We start from the raw sequence: 19,232 nt of genomic DNA, 5'->3' as shown, positions 1-19,232 counted from the left end.
GACCTGTAGGTTCCTACTGTTGATCCTGAAATAATTACACGCTCTCCCCACCCTGGGCCCCGCTGTTACTAATAATCTTGTCTTACCTCATCCTGCCTGTGTTACTTGAGCCTTCTTTACTTGCTCTGTTGTGATCCTTGTTCTGATAGTGTTAGAGGCTCAGTTCTGTCTGACTCTTTGCAACCCCATGGACTATATACCCCACCAGGCTCCTCTGTCTATGAAATTCTCCAGGCAAGAATACTGGAGTGGGTTGCCATGCCCTTCTCCAGGGGATCTTCCCAACCCAGGGATTGACATTGGTCTCCTGCGTTGCAGGCAGATGTTTTACCACCTAAGCCACCAGGGAAGCCCCTTGTTTTGATAAATATCAGATGATTGGTTGTTTCAGATTTAAATAATATGCTTTAAATTTAATTCCTTGGTATTTTGCTCTTGTGTGAGAAAGAATCTTCATAGGCCCTTATTTATAAGTCTGTTATTTGAAAGAAGTCAGATGTATGTTTTTACTGTAAGTCTAGTATTTTCAGTGGTAATGAACAGGCATAGCCACAGGCAGCGTTGCTTTTCTGCCTCAGGACTTCATTTCGAGGGCAAAGAACAACGTTGGGCAGGCAGGATTCACGTTTGTGATGACGTATCATCCCATCTCTCCTCCCATGATTTCCTCACGTCTCCGCCCCCTGTATTGTTCCATACGCCAAGTTGAACTTTGGTTCTAATTAAAACATGAATGAAAGTTTTAGTGCTCAGTCGTGTCTGACTCCTTGTGAGCCTATTTACATAAGCCCACCAGACTCCTCTGTCCATGGGAGTTCTCCAGGCAAGACTACTAGAGTGGGTTGCCATTCCCTTCCCCAGGGGATCTTCCCAACCCAGGATTGAACCCGGGTCTCCTGCATTGCAAGCAGATTCTTTACTGTCTGAGCCACCAGGGAAGTACAATTGTATAGTGTAATTCTTCCTATGTATGGACACTATCCACCATATAGGGCCCAAGCAGGCATCGGAACCAGGCATCTGGTGATTTCATGTTGGACGCAACATAAAAACAAAGTGAAAAAAATGCATACTGTGGGGAATGATGGTTAGAAGCTTAGCCTCTGATTTCAAACCCTGAGTAACGTTTGCTAGCTTTGTGCCTTTGTACATGTTACTTAGTCTCTTTGATCTCCCCCCGCCCCCACCCACGCACACATATAAAAGAGAATAAAACATGGATTGTTGTTAGGTTTAAATGAGATAATACATGTAAGGGCTTAGGTCAGAACCTAGTGTAGTAAGCCGTTATTTTTATCATATCTTTATTTGGGTAGGTAATCGGGGGGAAAAAAAGCATTCAAACCCTTAAATCACCTTTCCTTGAACTGTCTGCCAAGGTGGACTGGTTCTGATGGTGCTGAAAGCGTCGTTTCATATGTGATCAGCAGTTTTGTTTGAGAGCGTGCGTGCTGGCCAGGCACTGGGTAGGCCTTAGAGAACTCCAAAGGCAAATAAGCCATCAGAGACTTGGAGATTCATCTCCTCTGATTGATCATGTCCTTTGTAACAACTAGGACCTTCTGGGTCACTACTAACTTCATCGATTTCTGGATCCTGAGGACATATTGTGATTATAATACCAGAGGTGGTTGAACAGTCTGTAACCTGTATCCTGATACAAGTCCTTAGGAAAATAAAGACAGGATTATGAGAAAGTGCAGTGACTTCATAATTTGGAAATGTTACAATCAAGTCACTTGTTAAGGGGACTGTGAAAATATGAAGAGTAGTATTAATTGTCCATAATGGCGGACAGTGAAAGAATCCCATCTCTCCTTGCTTCTGTATCTTTTAATTGGCGCTGTCCCCTTGTTTGTCTCTGTCTAGGCCACATGCTGTCTCTGGAGCACCGGGCAGTTTATCCAGCTCCCGCCTGGACCTTTCGCTCTTTGCTCTTGCTTGCATCTTAATCTTGTACACTCTCTGTCTTCCTCGTGCAGCTGTCCAGCTGCAGGCCACCACCACTCCCTGCCATGATCGCAAAGGCCTTCTCACTGATTATCCAGCCTTCAGTCTCGTCCTTTAAAACCCATCCTGCAAATGGTAGAGCGACCTTCCTGAAATTCCAGTCCAGGCATGTCCCTTCCTTGCTTCGTAGCTTCCCTATTTCTCTTAGGTCAGCTGGGCATGATTTGTTGTCCAGACTGAGATCCTCCCTTGTTCTTTTCTCACTGATGGTCTGTATGTGGTGCAGTGCAGACGTGTGTCCGCTCGGGTGTGCAGTGAGACCCCGCATGGCCCTCGTTCCTGTAAAGATGCAGCCCATTCCTGTCAGTGCATGAGGTTCCCTCTTGCCTTTTCCTGGGTGCTTCTGTGCCAGCCCACCCACTCCTGTGGCCCCAGGAGACCACTGTTCTGATTTCTGTAACAAGAAGTCATAACTCGGGCACTTTTGAGAGTAAAAGGGATCGCCGCTGAGAAGGTGGCTGTAAAGTGTTCTGGGCAGGTCAGCGGCGTGGCTTCCCTCCTCTTTGCGTTAGGTCAGAACTGAGTTGGTCTAAAGGCCTTGGGATCCCGTCTGTCCCCTACCGATTCTTCAGGCCATGTTGTCTTCTCAGCCGCTCAGACTTTGTACATGTTCCTTCCACCTCCCATGGACGGAGAAGCCTGGTGGGCTGCAGTCCATGGGGTCGCTAAGAGTCATACATGACTGAGCAACTTCACTTTGACTTTCACTTTCATGTATTAGAGAAGGAAATGGCAACCCACTCCAGTGTTCTTGCCTGGAGAATCCCAGGGACGGGGGAGCCTGGTGGGCTGCCATCTATGGGGTCGCACAGAGTCGGACACGACTGAAGCGACTTAGCAGCTTCCACCTCCAGACCCTGCTGGACCTTTCTGTGGTAGTCTTGCCTGCGACAGGGAAACTGCCCTGCCCACCTCTCTACCGCCCCGTCGTCGTGTGGTCATCTGGTCAACTTCTCGCTCTGTTTAGACGCAGTCTCTTCCCTCGAGACTTGGACCACTCCCTGCCAGAAGCCCCCTCCTCGATTTGCTTTATATGTCTGATTTCTAGACTCTGGGTGTTTTTCACCGTTACCGTCCACGCTCTTTTTACATTACATTGTGATTGTCTTTGATTGCTCTTCACACATTAAGTATTTGCTAAATGAATATATATATAAACATACATTACCATATTAATATTTATGTGTTTCACATTGAGTTTGTAAATGTGATTTCGCACTGATTAGACTTCCTGTTGTTGTTCAGTTGCTAAGTCGTGTCTGACTCTGTGATCCCACGGACTGCAGCGCACCAGGCTCCCTTGTTCTTCACCATCTTCCGGAGCTTACTCAAACTCATGTCCATTGAGTCGGTGATGCCATCCAACCATCTCATCCTCTGCTACTCCCTTCCCTTCTTAGATTTTATATCTAAGTCAATAATCTTCATTCAGCAGTCCATGTTTCATAATTGTGTGATTATATTTTAGTTTTTTCAGATAAAGCCTTCAAATAGATAGAAAGATATTTCCAGACTTTCAAATGACACCGTGATTCTCGTTTCTGCTGGGTGACTGCATAGACTCTAGGGGCCTTCAAGGCATAGAGAAACGATTAGTACTTAATGTACTGTATTGAATACAGTAACTACCTAAAGTGTAGGGTCCCTGATTTATGCTCTAAAACTTAAGGTTCTGTTGTTTATTAAAGCATCAGACAAATTATTTGGTTTTATCACAAGATTCACTATCTAGGGAATATCAAGCAGTTCAGGCATAGTTCTGAACTAGGTTCAAGGCAGGGTCAAAAAAAAAAAAAAAGATAACTGTAATTTACTTGTCTGGGACATAGCATGTCTCATTTGTCATCCATAAGAGCAAAATACGTTCTTCACTGTGCGATTTACCCAGTGAATGGAAAATATTTACATGAATGTCATGACAAAGATTGCACATGGTCCAAGTTTGAAGAAGAAGAGAAATAATATGAATCAAGGGTCCGGCAGTGTACAAAATGGGAAAACATAAATTCCAAGTAAAGGGTAGGCTAAGTACAAAGACTGACTCAAATCAAAGAAAATGGAAAACATAACCCATGACTGGAGGGCAGTGGTGCATAGAGGATGTGTTTATTTGAGGACACATTTGCCAGCGGTTTCGCCAGGATGGCTGGAGGGGAGCCTGGCAGAGAGGAGACGGCCGGGGGGCTGGTGGGGCAGGAAGCTGGGTGTTCCTCCCCGCGCTGGCTTAGTGCCGAGTGCAGAGTTGGCAGTAGTCCTCATCAGGTGCATTGATAGATAAATACCTGAAAGAGGAATTTTTTTTTTTTAAAGTAAACCCCCCCTTAAGTGAAAAACATCTGTTGGCATGACTCTTTGAAGATATTTTTACTTCGGAGAAGTAGCCAGGATGGTAGCCTGAAGACAGCTCCTGTACACGCTGACCTCATCAAGCGTGCACAGTGCGTGACTTTTCCAAATGGAAGTCGAGTTGCTTTCCAACGTGTGAGTTTCTGCCATGTGGCAGAGTGGACCAGCGTACCTAAGCACACATCCCCTCCTGCCCGAGCCTCCGCCCACCCACCCACCCCCGCACAGGGTGTGACTTCCCAGCTCTGACGAGTCTGCTTCTATTGTGTGTGATGCAGCAGAAGTAGGTGAAGATGTTCAAATCTGTGTCTGTATCCACAGGCACCTATGTTAATGTGTTAAACATCTTCCAGGGAGGCAGACACACTATTCAGTATAATATATTGTTTAATCATTTCATGTTTCAGTTTGTTAATGTTTTGGCATAGGTTATTGGACACAGGACTTTAAATGCTGCAGTTATTCAGTAAATATTTGTTATGTAAGTAAGTATCTTCATTTGAATTCATGTGACACTTGAGTTGTTAAAACAACTAGCTCTTTAATAAAAGAGTTAACAGTTGTTGGGTGGGGGTGGTTTATGTGCCTGACATTGTCTAATCATTGGACGTGGATTTCTAACTTAATCCTCATATAAATCCCCTAGAAAATTCTCACTTAATCCTATGAGATAGGTGATAATTTTGGCCCATTTTCTAGCGGCTGTGACTGGAGGGCATGGCCAGGGGCTGGCACAGGCAGGTCTGAACATCACCCCTGGCCCTGGGGCACTAGGCGGTGACCACTGGGCTTTACCACCTGAGGGCGTGAGCCTGCACACAGCTGTGGGGCTGTTCCTAGGATCTTCGCTCTGAAAATCAGTAATGCCCTTTTGTTTCCTCTACTCCACATTTAACTGTGGTCTGGGGTCATGGGAGCAGATCAGTTGACGGGTGTGAAACATGTTTCTCTCTAAAAGTTGAAACATTTTTCTACCTAATTCTGATGTTGATTTAAATGGAAGTTTGATATTCATTCTTAAGTACCTTAGTTTCTATTGTGCAAATAAGTATTATAGGCAGTACTCTATTTTATAATATGGGTAGCTCCTTTGATCTAGAAAATGTTACTTGTTAAACTAAGGGTGGGTGAAGCAAAGGGCAGATATGTTAGTCTGAAAGGAGCGGGGAGGGTATATGGTTATTAGGGGTGAAAAGAGGGTCTTCCTGAGTGGGTGACTGTTATTCAAATGATTCATTAGAAGTTAGTGTTAACCTAGGGATGAGAAAATGAAGGTTGGTAGTAGAATTTTTGAGAAAAAAACTTCTGAAACCCATTTGCTTATACACACACACACACACACACACACACACACACATATACACTTTCCTTTCATGCCTTTTAAATTCTTTATCTTAAATTAATGAGGGAAATATATGATTCCTTTCATTTGTCAAGTAAAGCACCTGTCTAATCGTTAAGTATATGTATTTATGGTAATATCTCTCTGCCCTGCTTTGAATCTAGGCCTTTTCATTGGCATTAGATTAAACGAATGTCGACTACAGAGATCTCTGTCACCTGACTGGTACACATAAAACCCAAATCCTCAAAATGTGTATTTCGACAGTACAGTTCTTTTTACAGCAGAGTATATTTGCTGTACAGAAATAGTACAGAAAAGTAAAAAAGTCGAGAAATCCCGCAGTGATGTCAGTTAATCCTGACAGTTATTCCTTGACTCTTAAGTTTAAAGTAGAGTATCCAGCTTGAAAACATCAGAAGATGAGAAGATGATGTTTAAAGATGCTGTGCCTGTAATTTACTGTATAACGCCTCCTAATCTAATCCCCCTGTTAGTGTAGCTGTGTTTCCTTGAAAACCGAGGGCATCTTGTAGCTCCCCTGCTGGTGCTGTGGGGCCCAGAGCAGGTCGGGTGTGGTCTGGGAATCCCAGTTTTGCACTGCGCAGCCTGCCTGTCACAGAGTAGCTCAGTGAATGTTTCTTTTAAGGAAAAAAAAAGTTTATTTTTCCCCCATGTAAAGCACAGATAGATTGAGCAAATACATGATATCCTAAATCACTTCTCATTTATTTTGGGAGATAACATGCAAAGTTACGTAAGCATCTTTTGAGAAATATATGGCCTTTGTGAAAAATTAGATTAAAATTGATAAGTAGAGCCCCCTTGTTACAAAATGATTCTTAAAGTGTTGTTCAAATGAAGAAAACTGCATATTTGAAAACTGACTTTACATAATATTGTGTTACATTTTCACCAAGAACTCTGGTATAACTTTAATTCTTATCTAGTTAAAATTTGCGGGGGGAGTTTCAGGGAAGAAAACATGATACTTCAAGCTTCTTTATAATTAATTACACATTCAGTGGTTAGTGGAAAATGGATGGGTATGAATTCTAAGTTTTCCTGTAACCAGTCTGAGGCTGGGCTGAGCGTGGATGACTGTTGCCCTGCCCGAGGTTAGTCTAGGAGAGGCCATGACCTTCTTCTAGGTGGTAGAGTGGGATGGGAAAGGCAGCTGGTGGGCCTTCTGGGAAGGGTAGAAAGCGCCTTCCAGGAAGCGTTCACTGCACACTGTGGTGTCTGGATGTGGTCAGCCGAACTCTGGCAGCTCACTTTGTGACCACCAGGAGGGGTGACAAGGACAAAGCCACAGACTCAGGACAGCAGAGCAGAAGGCTGGGAGACTCCTGAGTCCTCGAGGAAGATGCTGAACCAGCCTCCAAACAACTCCGCCTCGTCACTTGCAGCGAGAGGGCAAGGACTGCTGGGGTGCAGCGAGCGCCCAGGTCTGGTCCCATTCGTCTCATCCCTCGGTTACATGTGCCACTCAAACGAAGTTAAAGCGTCAGGACCCTTACTGGAGGCAGTCAGGTGTGTTTTGAAAAATGCTCCCAAGTGATTCTTCCACGTTCTTATCTTCCTTCTAATTCTTTCTGCCTTTGCATTGGGAACCTCTGGAGCAAGGCAGTTTAATGAAACTGAATAAGCAGAACTTGATTAATGGTTGATTATGTGTGGGGCAGGGGTTAGGGAGAGGGAGAGGTCTGGACAGTCACTGTGGGCTTGTGTGGGCACCAGGGGTGGATGGTACTGCCCTTCTGGCTGATAAGGAGTATACAACCAGAAGAAGGACTTGAGCTTATTCATTCTGAACTTGAGGTGGCAGAACACTCGGAAATAGGTACTAGGAAGTAGTTAGACGTGTAGTGCTGGAGTTCACAGTAGTATCGAAACTAACAGGGGCTAAGGAATTTGGGGGTTGCAGTTGAATCCACGGGTATAGACTGTGCCAGGCCGGATGTAATCTGTGAGTGTGGAAGAGAGGGCTGCACGCACCTCAGAAGCCACGTCTCAGTGGAGAGCATCTCAGTGGAGAGCCGGGGCAGGAGCAGTGAAGAGGAGGGAGAGTGGTTACCGATCCTGACGATGACGCATCTCATCGCCTCTTAGAGTTTTGTCAGGGAAATTCTAAGACCTTTGTAGTTACTGAACTCTAATCAGGAGGTACCCGTTACATCTTTGAGCTCTCCTTTAAAAGCAGATTCTTAAACGCTTGTTTCCTCTTTTATTTGATGAATTTATATTGTTCAACAGTAACCACATGGATAAAGAGTCAATATGCCACTGTTCACACAGGTCATTCACCCTCTTCTCTCTTATGGGCTCAATTTGATCATAATGCTTTTGAGTACAGATACAGGATTGTAAGACCAAAAACACCATGTAAACATTTTCAGTCATTTATTTTCCAGTCGGTTTATTTGTGTAGTAGGTGTGTTGTTTTTAGGGCATCTGCATATATATGCAGGGCTTCCCAGGTGGCGTGGTGGTAAAGAATCTGCTTGCCAATGCAGGAGATGAAAGTGTCACAGGTTTGATCCCTGGGCCAGGAAGATCCCCTGGAGGAGGAAATGGCAACCCGCTCCAGAATTCTTGCCTGAAAAATTCCGCGGACGGAGGAGCCTGATGGGCTACAGTCCATGGGGTCGCAGAGTCAGACACAACTGAGCACACGAGCACACACATATATATGTAACTGAGCACACGAGCACACACATATACATGTAACTGAGCACGCGAGCACACACATATGTATAATTGCCCCCCTTTTTTTGCTGTTCATAATTGCATATTCTGTGTTGTTCGTTTTGTTCCTTCTGTTTTTAACATTTGACATGTTAGTCAATGTGTTCTTTTTGTAGAAAAATATTTTAGAGAATTAATAGGATTTTGAGAACCCAGATAATTTTTCTTGCTTAAGAAAATCAGGTATTTCATAAAAACCAAAGCCTGTATGGATAGAGAAAACGTAACTTTTGAAGAGTATTACCTGTCACGTGATCTGAGGATGCCAATCCAGAAATGCAGGGGTGTGCGTGCGTGCCTGTGCGTGTGTGTGGGCGTGTGTGTGGATGTCTGTGTCATGTGAAGAACACTGTGTGGTGGAAATAGTAGAGTTCATGAGCACTTCTACATCAGTATGAAAGTACAGTTTTCACTTAACATCGTTGTTAAAAGGGTTCAAAAATGCTGTTTGCATGTATTCCATTCCCCCCTCCCGCTCTCCCTCTCCCCTTCTTTTCTCTTCCAACCTTGAACAGCACCTGTAATTAAGGAGGAGAACCGAGCCCTGGGAGCTAGGTGGGACTGGCGGCCATTGATCTGTGTAAGCCCGGCTTATACTGTCAGGGGAGGAGCAGTCAACTGCTGAGCTGCTTTGTCACTGACATAAGCTGAGAGGGGATTTTTTTGTCTATACTGTTTATACACTAGTCTATAGACCTGCTGGCTGGTTGAATTTTAAAGAGTGCGGAGGTTTAAAGACTTGTCCCCTGAGGGTTGCTCCTGCCAGTTGGGGAGCGAGCTGAGGCTGCTTTGCAGAAGCGTGTGTGTGTGTGTGTGTGTGTGTGTGTGTGTGTGTGTGTGTGTGTGTGTTGCTTGTGGGAGGGGGGCAGGGGGAGAGTGTGAACTATTGAGCAGCTAACCAGGAAACATTCTTCTTCATTGGAGTCTTAAAATCGATGTGCAATATATTATTGATTCGAGTATATTTGGAAGGCGACAATGGATTTTGAATATATATCTTTATTGTTACAGAAATGATATGAACAGCTTTGTGGCAGCGGCCGGGTTGGGTGGAGGGGCAGGTGTTATAAATACGAGAAGTCTTCACTTTTTGCAGCACAAGATAAAGTCTATCAATGCTCAGATGAACTGTCCTGTTTTGTACTGACCTGCTTGCAGTTTAAGTAACTTGAATTATTCCGAGTTTAGCAGCTCTTTCAATTCCATTTAAGAAAACATTGTCAGTAGTGAAACAGTTTTTTCCTAAATATGGCATTTGTGTTCATACTTTCAAATATATATGTTCATAACGCTCTTGAATCTCTCTTAGGTTTTGGTGTTGGAATAATTGCAGTGATTTTTTTTAACATTTCCGCTTATTTTTAATTGAAGAATAATTGCTTTACGGTACTGTGTTGGTTTCTGCCACACAGCAACTCGAATCAGCTCTAGGTATACATATGTCTCCTCGTCTTGAACCTCCCTCCCACCTCCCACCCCTCTAGGCTGTCACAGAGCCGGGCTTGAGCTCCCTGAATCATACAGCAAATGGAATATTACAATGATTTATTTTTAACTGATACTTGATATCAGTCTACATATTAAAAGAATGTGAGAAGTTCTGCTTTAAAGCACTCAATACTGTGTTTGTGCCTATATAGAATTTAATATTCATATATTGTGATTTCTCTGAGTGCAAATTTTATTTGTAAAGAGGTGATAGGCAAGGTAATCTTTTTTGGAGAGATGACTACTGTATTAAGATATTGGCTCTTTTTTCTTTTTAATATGAAACATTGTCATATATCTCTGCTTTGTCTTATAAGATCAGTAGGCTTTAAACTTGTATGATGGTATCGTCAATTCTGAAGTTTAACTTTATGATAGGAGTTAACTCTAAGTTGTTTTTTCCTATATAACAATACAGATCTTTTTCCATCTTTTACCAAATATGTGACAATTATGTGCATTTTGTTATACTTGTTAATGTATATGGTTTCTAAAAGGTTTTAAAATTATTTTACAGTAACTATAAAATCACTTCAGATTTCGAAAGTCAGTAAGATTATTTTCTATGCTTAGAAAATACGCTTAAAACATTGTTTTTCATTCTAGGAAATTCTTAAAGTGCACAGAATAGAAGCTATGTTGTTTTACCCTTAAAGGCTTGTTTTTGCATGCACATTTCTTTAAGAGTGTGAGATTAGTGTTACTGCTGTTGAATATACCAAGAGTTGAAATTATAAGTGTGTTTCTCTAGCTATAGAAAATCCTTTTTTCCCCCGAACGATTTTACTATGGCGCACGTTGAGTTGTTACACCTCTCAGTAATTCATTCTGCTGCCAACCTCATTCCCTTTTCTCTGCCTGCATTTTAATTGAAACAACATTTATGTTCTGAGCCAGGATCTGTCAGAAGTCCCCCTGGCTGGCCTGCGGTACCAGTAGCCACAGACGCAGCTTACCCATATGGTGCCGCGCTTCTCGTAAAATCCATATGGCCTTGTTGAAGGGAGTCCCAGCGGGGACGTGAGGGGTGTTAATGCCCTCAGGCCAGGCCTCTCCCTCCAGGGGCTTCCGAGGCATTGTCAGCGCAATCTGCCGAAGCACACACTTAATTCCTTTTTAATAATCAATTATTTTAATCTAGGAACCTCTGCTATTTTTCTTTAAAAAAAAAAACAACTTTTTTCCCCTAAAAATGTCTCAAAAGAAGTTTTAACTGCATCTTTACAAACATTCTAAAGCTTTTTTTAAAATTTGCATTCACAGGAAGTACTACAGACTGTGCCAAAGTTCTGCTTCCCCTTTGACGTTGAAAGGTACAGTATAAGTCATCGTTTAAGATAACCGGAGCCTGCCTTAGTAAGCACTGTAGAATTATTACCTGTGTCTTCTCTATGAAATGAAATGTACTTTTCCTCACTGCCTCTAACAAAAAACACAAGAGGTTCAAAATCAAATAATATTTGAAATGGAGAAGGCTTCTAAACCACTCTATCTTCTGTTGTTCTCCACTGTGGCCAGTTGGGATTAGTCTCAAGGTTCCATTTCTTCCTTTTGTTCTTCAGGTACATATTGTAAGCACTCGGAGGAAAAAGAACATTCATATGTCCTTTATCAGAGCCTTAGAATTGTGTCTTTTAAAATTAGATGTATATGTCCCAGTTTCTGTGTCACTTCACCCTGATTGAAAAGACCATCTGTGTGATATTGTAAAACTCATGGCTGGTTGTCTCCCACAAATAGCTTTATAGAAATAGTGCAATATTACCAAAGGCTGCACAGACACCCTCTTACCTAGCAGTTTTGAAAATCTCATTATGTTTGTATTTTACTGAACAAATGCTGAATGAATAGAGTATTACCTGGGTTGTGGCAGGAATGCTGCAGCATATATAGCTCTTTGAGCATAAAACAGATCATTTATTGTTTTTCATGTGATTTTTCACACCCTAACACCAGTTATTTTTTAAAAGAGTATGCTGTAAGGCAACTTTAAAAGAAAATTTATCTTAGGAAAATATTTTGCTAAAAGTCAAGATGGGTAAAAATCTAAAATTGTACAGCGTTAAAGATAAAGCCTTTCGAATGATGGACTCATTGATGCTGATAAGCATAGCTCTTTTGTGGAGAATCAGTGGTGTCCACTAAAGTTGCAGTTTCCAAGTTAATAGCAAAGATGAGATAAAGGAAGCAAAGCTATGGCAGTAAATTGCGAGCACTGGGCACAAGAGGGCACATTCGACACCAGAGGCGGTTTTTTAAATTTTTTTTAGAGTGAACTGTAATTTACTGGCATTGTCAATCTATGAACAAGACAGGTATTATTTTGTTTTTTTTTTCCATGAAGGGAGATGGTTTCCAATCTGCTATAATATGTGCCCACAGCTTCACCTTGAGCATGCAGCATTCAGGCTGTACTCAGGGTAGATTATTTTGAAGCTTGTTTAAAAAAAAACCACCTTGCATGTAAAAGTGTGTTCTTCAGACGTTCAGCATTTGAAATACAATATTTCCTGACAGTTGAAAATGATTTGCAGTGTTGGGACAGTAGGAGAAAGTAACTTATTTCGTTGCACATGATTCGCTCACCATTTCCAAGCCAAAATTTAGGCGTCCTAGAAATTTTATTTAGCATCAAGGAAGCGGATGTTCAGTTGTTGCTGTCTAATGGCAAGGTCATGGCTAGTAACGGGAAATGTATTTGTGTATTTTAAATAATGAAGATTCAGTGTAGGGACTTCGACCTCACCTTCCATGGCAGCCTGACACATACGATGACCGTCTGACACTTGGGTCAACATTAACTGAAATTCTTTGTAGTAAGCTTTGTTCATGGGAATTGTATTCTTATTTTGTACTTGGAAACTTATTACCAGGATATAGGTAGCTCTAGAAGAGAATGCTAAAAAGAAATGCCAATAGTAATTTGTATGGGACTTTACTGAGTGAGAATGTCAACAGAAGAATCAATTCAAGAGAGTTGGCTGGGTTGCCAGCAGACTGGACGTGACACACCCTGCTGTGTGGGCAGCCCCGGGGCACTCCCCTGGCATGCCATGACTAGTGTTGCTGGAATTTACCAAACACTGGTCAAGAGTCTGCCTGCAGCGCAGGAGACCTGGGCTCGATCCCTGGGTCAGGAAGATCCCCTGGAGGAGGAGATGGCAACCCACTCCAGTATTCTTGCCTGAAGAATCCCACGGACAAAGGAGCCTGATGGGCTACGGTCTGTGGGGTCACAGAGTCAGACACAACTAACACTTTAACACTTTAAGCACGTGAAAACTTACTGTTAAGATACCTTATGACTCTCCAGCCATGTATTAGCATGTATTGAGTAGGTCAACTCATTAAGTGTTGATTCATGATTTAGTTTACACATTTCACACTCATTTTATTTTTATTTTTATTTTTTTTAAATTTTATTTTATTTTTAAACTTTACAATATTGTATTAGTTTTGCCAAATATCGAAATGAATCCACCACAGGTATACATGTGTTCCCCATCCTGAACCCTCCTCCTTCCTCCCTCCCGATACCATCCCTCTGGAGAGGGTGTGGAGAAAAGGGAACCCTCTTACACTGTTGGTGGGAATGCAAACTAGTACAGCCACTATGGAGAACAGTGTGGAGATTCCTTAAGAAACTGGAAATAGAACTGCCTTATGATCCAGCAATCCCACTGCTGGGCATACACACCGAGGAAACCAGAAGGGAAAGAGACACGTGTACACCAATGTTCATCGCAGCACTGTTTATAATAGCCAGGACATGGAAGCAACCTAGATGTCCATCAGCAGATGAATGGATAAGAAAGCTGTGGTACATATACACAATGGAGTATTACTCAGCCATTAAAAAGAATACATTTTAGTTTTAAAATATCACTGCAGCTCTGAGAACCAACTGACTTGAAATGTGGAAACAATGGCTCGTGTCCATATAGCCCGACTCTTGCTTTTCTTTAAGACGATTCTCACACGAGGCTTGAAATGTTGTTCCGTTGCTGCATTTCAGAGCGTCTCGGAATCAGGTTGGACAGCACTTTGCCTTCGTGCTGACGGACATTGAGAGCAAACAGAGGTTTGGGTTCTGCCGACTCACCGCAGGAGGCAAGATCTGCTTATGCATCCTGAGGTGAGTGTGTGTCGTGAAAAATGCTCTTGGGGACACTGTAGATTAACTGCGTCTCTCTGTTGCACTTTGCTGTATGCTTGGGATGCTTAAAAATGTGCTTGTATGTATTTTTTGTTTTCTCTAAATCCAGCTAAGCTGAAAAGTAATTTTGTTTACTGTCTGTATACAGCATCAGTTAGGCTTAAAGGTTTACCAGTAAGAGTAGAATTGGCTTCTTTTAAAAAAATTATTTTATTGAAGTTTTAAGTATTAAGTTGACTTACAGTGTTGTGTTAGCATTGGCTCTTGTAAATAATACTTTTTATGGGTTAATTTTTAAAATAGCAGGTCACATGTTTCACATATTGAATAGCATGCAGAAAGTCTGGTTAAATTAGCACGTGCTCTTTTCTATTATTGACCTATGACTTGGATTCTCGAAGGTGAACTGGTGGTTTAAGACAGAGATTGCGGACTGGTGCTTCTGGGCAGAAGTGCTCAGAGGCGCTTTCTTTGGCCGCATGGTGTTTTAAAAATTTTAGAAGATGCTTTTTACCTTGTACGTTTTAGTGAAATTTTGCGTAAAGTTGACGTGTCTCATTCCTCTCGCTGGCGCTGGTGTTGCTGAGCCAGCAGCCCTGAGCTGGCTCTGAGCAGCAGGTGTCTCCTGCGACCTGAGTCTGTTTCACCAGCCCTGCCTGTCCTGCCCCCATCACCTCCGTCATCGCCCGGCGCTCGGGAGGCTGTTGAGAGCAGGTCTCTGTGACTTGAGTCTGAGCTGCTGGTGCTGAGGAGGGCAGGTCCTGAAGGTTAGCTTCCCTGATGACTCAGAAATGTAGGTGTGTCATATACTGTAGTTACAGTACACGTGTTGGTCAAGCTAGACTCTAGAAATGCTCCTAGGAAAAGAAATAAGGCTCAATTGAATAATTATCACAAAAGAACATTGGTGTGATATTGATGTCTACTCTGTTCACTTGCTGTTCAGCTACATTCCTGTCATTCTTTGAGGGTTAAGTTATAAATTTACTCAGAATGTGTGTTTGAGTTGGAGAGTTTTTCCCAGTGTTTATTCAGAAGCAAATACTTAGCTGCTTTATGAGTAGTAGAGCGTGGATGCTCCTCTTCCTGTCTTTAGGCTCAGCTCTTTAATCTGGAGCAGTTGTGTTGAAAAGTTGATGTTTTATCCAGAAACGTGTTATGCTTCAGCTGTAGGCTGATCTTCTAATTTGAAACCATCGTTTTAGGCAGCGGGTTTGGGAGTGACTGGGAAGTGGGTGGGGAGAGCTCCTTTACCTTTGTGCTTCATACTGAAAGTTCCAAAGCCACACCAGCAAGGGGTCTGTCACCCTCTGCCCCAAACAAGTTTGCCCTAACAAAGACTGAGGCTGTATGAGCTTTCTAATTTTTCTCTAGGTATTTTTAAGTCTTTTCATTAAAAAATTAGGTTTGCAGGTAAGTTTCAGGAATAGTACTGTGAACTCTTGTCTACACGTGCCCAAGATTCACAGTTGTTAAGCTGCTTCTGTCTGTCCCCACCTCGCTCTCTCAATGTGTACACACACACACACACTCACACACATACATTCTCCATGTCTCTATTGTTATGCTGACCCATTTATGAGTAAGTTGTAGATGTCATTCCTCTGTAATATTTGAATCTGTTTTACAACTCACTGCCACCAAAATCAATTCCTGATATAATTAAAGAGTTGTTTATATATCTTCCTATTGGCTAGCAGCTGATAAACTGTGGTGTTTATTCACAGCTGGTAAAAGGAATGAATATATATATATAGAAGCCTTTATAAACTGAAAAAACCTATATGGCTTTTCTTAAAAGTTGAGACTTAGCACAAAGATGATATCCTTTCGGATTATAGTTTTTAAAATCAGTTACTTATGGCTTTACCTGAAGTATGTTATGACTTTCAGATACGAAAAATTTTAGTATCTTGCTCTTGAAGCTGTCTTTTGTGCAGAATATTGCATTTATGTTGAAACATATGACATTTTTAGGTATTCTCTTGTGAGGTAATGAATTGATTATTTATAGGTCATTTTCATTATCGGTGATTGAAGATCCTTTAACAGAAATTAATAATTTATCCTGTTGTCTTTATGATATCCTGTTAAATACTTTAAATTGTTTACTTTTGTGATCAACTATATCTTCATAAAAATCTATTCATTTATTTTACCATCTAATGTCTTAGTTCATGTTTTAATGATCTAAATGTTAAAAGAAAACTTGTATGTCTTGAGTTTTTGTTGATATCTAATAGTTTAAAATATTTTAGGTCCTTCAAGAGTAGTCATAATGAAAGTGGAATACACTTAAGCATGTTTAAGATTTTTAATACAAAGTAAAATTAAGTACAGATTGGTAGTAAATTTTCTTTAAGATAGCAAAAAATAGCTCTGTGTTGGATTTCTTGAATAGCAAAGTTAGAGATGGCCATGGTAATACTAATAATAGCAAACTATCAGCAGCATCGCTTAGTGTTTGTTTACTATAAATCAAACATTTTGCTAAGTGATTTATATAGATTATTAATAAAAATGACTCTATCCTTAGAGTTCTGATCTAGAAAGTTTGCACATAATGCTTTAAAGTTACTTTGCATTCTGAATGATGCTATTATAAGATTTGAAAGTAATTTAAATTTATGTTATAATTCTAAACTAGAAATCTGTACACCATGCTATCAAATGCAACTGATAAACTGTGGTGTTTATTCACAGCTGGTAAAAGGAATGAATATATATAGAAGCCTTTATAAACTGAAAAAACTTATATGGCTTTAAGCCATATAAGTGGCTTATAAGCCACTGGGTTTATGCTATTATAAGGTTTGGAAGTGAGTGTACTTAATTTCTATATGTTTCATTCACCTTTTAGAAAAAATATTAGAATTCAGGTTAATTTAATATAAAAGTTAATAAAATTTTGAATTTTGTGTGCTCTAGCTTTTTCTATAGCATATTTGTCCTCCTTTAACAAAATTTCAAAAATACCCTGAAATAGTATTAATTTAAATCGGGCCATTGTTTGTATTTAGCATTGCTTTAGTACGATAGTAGAAATGCAAGAAATAATATTTTCTCTAATTTAATTAACATAATTTTACAACTATAAAATTGTCGCCATGGGTTCAAAATGAAATAAGTGCCCTCACGAGGAAGACAGACTAGGGATTGGTGCCTTTGTAGTCCCCCCGCCCCTGACTCATACCAAACTCAGAGGCTTTCACACTCTTCCTTGAGGCAAGTCCCTTAGAAGCAGCATGTTTCAATTTTACACATTTTGTGTCAATTTTCCAGACAGAAAAACAGCCTCTAGACATGAGACGCTTTTCTACGGAAAGGCAGTTTCCTTAGTTTTATTTGGTTACTCTGAGTTAGGTTCCTGCTGATCACCGAGACTGTTAGTAGTTACCTGACTGCTTGACAAAAAACATTTCCTTTCCTTTATTTAACCTTTGACTTTTAGATGTAAAAGTTTTATCAGCTCAATAGGATAGTGGGAGCCCAAGTGGGGGAAGTCTCCTTGCTGTTCAGTGGACTTGTGGTTTTCCTGAGACATCTGTCCCTGGCCTTACTTACGTCTTCATGAAAAGGAAATAATCTCATAACTAACCTTTGAAGAACCTCCTGTTTTCTGTTTTAAAATGATTTGGTTCTAATGTCTCTGTTTTACATTTATGTATATTTACAAGACTATGAGAGTCACAGGAATCTTTTGCTAAAGAATGACATTTTCAGTTTTATAAAACTCAAGTAAAACATTTTATCTAGTCATTATATGTTGAATACATTTTTAACAGCTTTCTGGGATGTTTGTGTTTGGTGGTTAAGAAATTTTGAACATCTTTGGGACTGTAAAATTTAGTGAAAACTTATTCTGACTTAATGATAATTAGGAGTTTATACATGAGTTAAAAATTAATTGCTTTGAACATATTTGAAAATTATCTAAGAAACCACTAAAATAAAAACATGGGAGTAGCATTTCTTATCTGAGCAAGGCTAGCTTACATAATATATAGTGTTTATTACACGTGTGTGTGTGCATTTTTTGAGCACACTTTTTGTTTTTAAAGTGTGCAGTGGAACCTTGTTAAAATATTTGACTCACTGACTCCTTGGTGTACCCTGGACCATTTTGTCATCACATATAAAGTGAGCAGGACTTCACGTTGTCCAGTTGTCTGTATCAGGGGTGGCGAATTCAGTTACCTGTAGACACAGGTCAGGGACTAAAATGAGATAAGCAAGTTTGGCTGACAGTGGGAAACAGGGGTGATCTATAGAAATGGCACATACCACATCCAAAGATAAACTGTTACTCAACTCTAGATTTTTACTGAAAAGTGGAAAAAAAAAAAAAAAAAAGTTTGACCAGCACTGCCAGCTCTTTTGATTTGTAAGAGAGGAAAATGTAGGTTTTCAGTGAATCGCCTCTTTTAGAAGTTGGCGGCTTGTTCAGTCCAGCAGCCGCAGTGTTGCCCAAACAGCAGTATGACCGTGGGCTAGATTGGTCTGCTTGTAGACAGTTTGCAGCCTCCACTCCAGATGCTACTGTTTATTTGCAACAGAAAATGTCCCTGCTTCCCTGACATCCTAGGAGCATGACTGACTTTCGGAGTAGTCCACTTTGATACAAGTGATGTTTTCATGAAAAAAAAAAAATGTACTCTTAAAAGGGGCTGGTTATCACTAAGCACCATTGCGTGTTCACGGAGAACACGCTGTGTGTGACTGAACTCGGTTCTTTATGGTGCTGGGCTTACTGGTGTGTCAGGCAGTGCTGTGGTACAGAGAGTCACGTTATCTCTCGGGAACGAATTATAGAGAGGAAAATGCTGGCTAGACGATAGCTACGAGTTGCCAGTCTTCTTATGGATGGAAATATACTGAGATGTTGCTAGATGTGTGTTGTCTGATGAGAGATCTTGTGTCATGTTGCAGGCCGTATTCTTTTCAGAAATTTTTATCTGTGGTGATGAACATAACAAGCAGTACTAAAATCTACAGTCGGAAGGAATTACTGATGTGTTAAGTGAAAGAATCAAATCGAAATGTGTATCTGTTGGGAAGTTTGCACGTTTGCATAAAATATAAAAGACAGAAAGAAAGATACTGCTCTGGACATTAGTTAAATAAATTTTATAAGAGACTTGA

The 19,232-nt window shown here is 41.0% G+C and overlaps 1 protein-coding gene across 13 annotated transcripts in view; it reads left to right on the top strand.

The window, feature by feature from the left end:
- Nucleotides 1-19,232, top strand: part of DENND1B (DENN domain containing 1B) — a 280,306-nt gene that overhangs the window by 111,580 nt on the left and 149,494 nt on the right. For 12 of the 13 annotated variants that reach the window (XM_070768714.1, XM_070768713.1, XM_070768716.1 and 9 more), the window contains 2 exons: nt 11,198-11,247; nt 13,950-14,069. The exons of the other annotated variant lie outside the window; for it this stretch is intronic. In XM_070768714.1, the coding sequence (XP_070624815.1) occupies nt 11,198-11,247; nt 13,950-14,069 (170 nt within the window). Of the gene's footprint in view, nt 1-11,197; nt 11,248-13,949; nt 14,070-19,232 lie in introns of those variants that run through there. 13 annotated transcript variants of the gene reach the window in all.

Source organism: Bos indicus, chromosome 16, assembly GCF_029378745.1.
Source record: "Bos indicus isolate NIAB-ARS_2022 breed Sahiwal x Tharparkar chromosome 16, NIAB-ARS_B.indTharparkar_mat_pri_1.0, whole genome shotgun sequence".
NCBI lineage: Eukaryota > Metazoa > Chordata > Mammalia > Artiodactyla > Bovidae > Bos > Bos indicus.
This window is presented reverse-complemented; position numbering and strand designations above follow the sequence as displayed.